Source organism: Nematolebias whitei, chromosome 16 (genome assembly GCF_014905685.2).
Source record: "Nematolebias whitei isolate Nwh7 chromosome 16, NemWhi1, whole genome shotgun sequence".
NCBI classification, from domain to species: Eukaryota; Metazoa; Chordata; class Actinopteri; order Cyprinodontiformes; family Rivulidae; genus Nematolebias; species Nematolebias whitei.
The window spans coordinates 17015427-17020247 of NC_056513.1; the positions used below are offsets into that span (position 1 = coordinate 17015427).

Consider the following 4821-nt stretch of genomic DNA (forward strand, 5'->3'; position numbering starts at 1 on the left):
TATCTCATGCTGCTGATTATCTCATTCTGCTGACTATCTCATGCTGATGATTATCTCATGCTGATGATTATCTCATGCTGCTGTATTCATTCATACCCATCTGCTCACCACAGACTCATGTTCAGGCTGCTGTTGATACGCCATATTATTTTACATTATTAGTGTTCAGTGTATCTTAGATCTTTTAGCGTACCATGTAGCATTTGTTTAGTGTATATCTTAGGCACTTCTGTACTGTTTCTTTTTACACTTTATATTTTTGCCAATTTTGGGTGTAACTGGAACCCCGAGTATTTCATTCCACCTCATCCGCATGTGATGCCAATGACAATAAACTTGAACTTCAGTGTTTTCCCTACCATTATACAAGCGGGGCGCCCCACCCCGTCAACAGAACCTAGCGCCCCATCTGACGTAATGCTAAACTAGCACCTCGCAATGCAGGTGCTCTAGCTAAAAAGCTAAAGGCAGCCTCTTCCCTCATGCTGAACCCTCATGCTAAACCCCCCACCCCCACACTCAAAACTGTTGGTACAAACAGTGCACGGCACATATGTGGTTCTCTTCCTCCCCCCACCCCAAAAAAACAACAACCTGTTGGTACAGACAGTGTGCGGCTGAGATGTGTCTCTGTGTCCCTCCTCTCCCCCACCCCTTCTCTAAAACTGTAACTGTTGGTGCAAACCATTCGTGGCTGTGTCTCTGCCCCCCTGTCTAAAAAGCGCTCTGCACAGCTCAAGACGTGTCTCTGACCCCCCCCCACCCCCCCCCCCCCCCCCCCCACAAAAAAAAAAATCACAGACGAGATCAGCGCCTGCCAAGGCAAATTATCTAGGGGAAACACTGAACTTGAACTTAGAAGCAAAGAATCAGAACATGAGAACTGTTCTTCAAACTTTGCCAATAATTACATTAATTACTAATTACTCAGTTTGTCTGTTAGCAAAATATATCGAGCCACTGGACATAATTCAATGAAACTCTCAGAAACTAATCATCCAGTGTATGTCTACAACTGATTACATTTTGGACTCACTACAAGGTGTCCGCCACAGCTAACTGACCTCATTCAAAACAAAATTGGTTATTTATGGTTATTATTGGTTTATATGGTTATAACTGGGCCAGTTTTTTTTTATTTATTTTTATTTTGTGTTAAAATTTGTTGTAGTAGTATCTCACAACACATACTCCAAAAGCGATATTGTGCTTTATATTTGCTTAAAATGTAACCATCAGAGTCAACACTGTCTGTTAGATAAATATCTCATGAACCACTGGAAGGATTTTAATGAAACTTTCACAAAGTGATCTTTGGTTGTACATCTAAAATTCTTTAACTTTTGGAATTAATCCAAGTCAAGATGGCCGCCAGAGCTAATCGATATTAGCCTTAACAAAAATGAGTTTACATACAGTGAGCTAAATTTTGACAGTGTGCTTATCAGATCTTGCAAGATATTACATACAATTACTTACATTTGACCAAAACATTCAGAACTGTCATAAGGTGATCTGAGCAGTAAAGGCAGTGGGCGATATGCATTCCTCCCAGTAGGTCTTTAATTATTATTTTTAATAATAAACAGTGAGACTCACTTTTTGACAAAATAACGCCCTTATCTTTGTCGTTGTTGTGCTTTGGACCAGTTTTGGCCAGAGGAGACACATCCCCTCCTGTGCGTCTCGCTCCACAGCTCGTGTTTCCGGACACACGGTGCGCATGGCGCGGAGCCAGCCGCTGCCTCCCCCCGAGGACGCACGGTGACCCGGTGAGCGGGACACTTTTTGCAGCGTGCGGGCTATAAGGAGGAGGGAGTGGCGCTCTGTGGCCAACAGAGAGGAGAGAAACTCCACGCGCAGACAGGCTGTGGCACGGCAGCGCCCGGGATAACGTGATTAGCGCTCTATTAGAGCTCCGCGCCTCAGCTCAACTAGATGCGACGCAGAGATCAGCGCGCGAGAGGAGAGTCAGGAGGGGAAGGGAAAACACTCCATTCGCCACATGGATCTCCTCTGCCTCGCACTGATTTGCCTAAAGAAGTTACCTGCTCACATTTTTTTCAGTGAGCAGGGGTCTCTGGCACTGGAGAGGTTGTGTGAGCGCTTGTGTAAGGTAGGACTGCTTGATATTTACCTCGATTTTATCCTCTGAGTTGCATTTGTAATAATGTTAAACATGCAATGTATTCAAACTACCATTCAGGGTGTTGAAAAGTGTTTTTTTTTTCCTCTTCTTGCCACATTTTCAGAAAAAGTGACAACCTTAACAAATGGTAAGGGCTTCTCCCTGAAGAGGCAGCTCACGATGAAGAGGAACAATCTGGGAAAGCCTCAGAGGAGTTATTGGGTTCCTTCCTTTCTCAGCCCTGCTGTCAGCTACTAGTTCTGTTCTTCCTGGTGGATAGTATTTGCTAACCTCAGGTGAACTCACCCAGGAAGTGAGCCAGTCTGCTGCTGCTGCTGTAATGGAGTTTGACAACGAGACCAACCAGAACTTCACAGGCATGGACTCCTACAAGCTGGAGGTGGCTCTGCCACTCAGTGTGCTGGTGGGGTTCATGATCCTGCTCATAGTGTTCGGTAATGTGCTGGTGGTCATTGCTGTGTTTACAAGCAGGGCTTTACGAGCTCCTCAGAACTTATTCTTGGTGTCTCTGGCATCAGCGGACATTCTGGTGGCAACCCTGGTGATGCCTTTCTCCCTGGCCAATGAGCTCATGGGGTACTGGTACTTCGGTGAGGTGTGGTGTGAGATTTATCTCGCACTCGATGTTCTATTCTGCACTGCTTCCATCGCCCACCTCTGTGCCATCAGCTTGGACCGCTACTGGTCCATCACCCAGGCCATTGAGTACAACTTGAAGAGGACACCACGCCGCATCAAAAGCATCATCTTCATCGTTTGGGTAATTGCCGCCATTATCTCCTTTCCACCTCTGATCACAATGGAGAAGAAGAACCAAAAGAAATTTCCAGAGTGTGGGATCAATAATGACAAGTGGTACGTCGTCTCCTCCTGCATTGGCTCTTTCTTCCTGCCGTGCATCATCATGGTGCTGGTCTACATACGGATCTACCAAATCGCCAAAAAAAGGACTCGGGCGCCACCAGGAGACCGGAAGCGGGATGATGTGACAAAGCCAGCCAACGCTGCTGCTGTCAACCTGAAGGAAAATGGCATGGGCGACGCAGAGGATCGCCTCTGTCACGAGAAGCTCAATGGTGAGCGGGACATCGAGCTAAAGGAAGGACTGAGAGGAGCACGGGAAGCCGATGAAGTGAAAGGTGAGGTCAACGGGGTGGACCTGGAGGATTCATCCTCCTCCGACCACAAGGTGAACAACCCATGCTCTATTAAAAAGAAAACAAACAAGGGGAAAACCAGACTGAGCCAAATCAAACCAGGGGACACTTACACCCCAAAGCAGGCGCAGAGCACCAAGGCCAGCCGTTGGAAGGGCCGGCAGAACAGAGAGAAACGATTTACCTTCGTTCTAGCAGTAGTAATTGGAGTCTTTGTCATTTGCTGGTTTCCCTTTTTCTTTACGTACATGCTGATGACGCTGTGTGAGTCCTGCCACGTGCCCATGACCCTATTCAAGTTCTTCTTCTGGTTTGGCTACTGTAACAGTGCCCTGAACCCCCTCATTTACACCATCTTCAACAATGACTTCAGAAGGTCCTTCAAAAAGATCCTGTGCAAGAGGGACACAAGAAGATACGTATGATTCAGTTTTCCTTTTGTTTGGTATCTTGTACATAAATTGTGAAACATCTTGCCCATTGTGCATGGACCAGCAGTTTGAGAACAGCCTGCCCAGGAGCAGATTTATGTGCAGCATCCTCCTTCAAAAGCATCCACCTGCCACAGCTTTAACACGGGCAGAGAACACACAACACCACAGCGATTTTTACTGTAACTGCAATTTTTATTTGAGGTTTTTTTTAACATAGTGAGTTTCATGACATGTATTAAATTTGTATGTTGTACAAAATGATCAGTTTGAGTATTTGTCTATTTTTGTTTTTATGGACGCAGTATTCAGCTTTTTTATATGATACAGTGAGAATGATGCAAAGGATGCTGATAACTTGTGGCCAAACTGCAGACTTTAAAGAATAAAGAGAATTTTTCTTCAATGGTTTCATGAATTAATAGGAACAATCAGAGTGATGATTTCTCGTCGATGAGAATCTTTTTCTTTGTACAGCACATGTTTACACATTGAATGAAGGGATCTGGGAGGCAACAGTGACAGAAAAGTTGACTTTTCTTTTGAAAACATAACCAAGTCTTTCAGATTTGAATAGATTCTTTGTGCCCGCCTTTTAATGGAGTCCTGAAATCGAGTGCGTATTCATTGGTTTGCTTAATTGGACCTTTTTCAGAGCCTCAAAATGAGCTCAGCTCTTAATGAGCCTGAAAGGAACGTGTGCAAACGTGTGCTCCTGGATTAATCGTGCTTACCATCTTTTATCTGCAATGTCAAACTCTCTAAAAGAGTCATATTTTAAAACTTTTCTTGTTGCCTTCAAGTGTTCGCTTGCCTCCTATTTCAGGCAGTTTATGAATCAACTTTGATGTTCTAATGCAAAGCACAGGAAAGTGGAGACCTATAGTGGTTCATTTTGTGTTATGCATCATGAAGTAAACACAGAGTCTGTCAAAGCAGAACCTGACTGACTGGTCTGTGTCTGTTTTTATTCTCACCTTGTTCCCTCCATCCAGATCACAAGAACACATGGTTGAGTTAAAGGCCTACCATTTATGGAAGTTTTCCGTTTTAATGCACATTTTAAGATTTGTGGTATTGCTGG

General features: G+C 44.5%; 1 protein-coding gene across 1 annotated transcript; it reads left to right on the forward strand.

The window, feature by feature from the left end:
- The first annotated feature begins 2453 nt into the window (after positions 1–2453).
- adra2a (adrenoceptor alpha 2A) lies at positions 2454–3901 on the forward strand. The gene has a single exon (XM_037690316.1). It carries the CDS (start codon positions 2469–2471, stop codon positions 3729–3731), a length of 1263 nt encoding a protein of 420 aa, XP_037546244.1. The 5' UTR covers positions 2454–2468; the 3' UTR covers positions 3732–3901.
- The last annotated feature ends 920 nt before the right edge of the window (positions 3902–4821 follow it).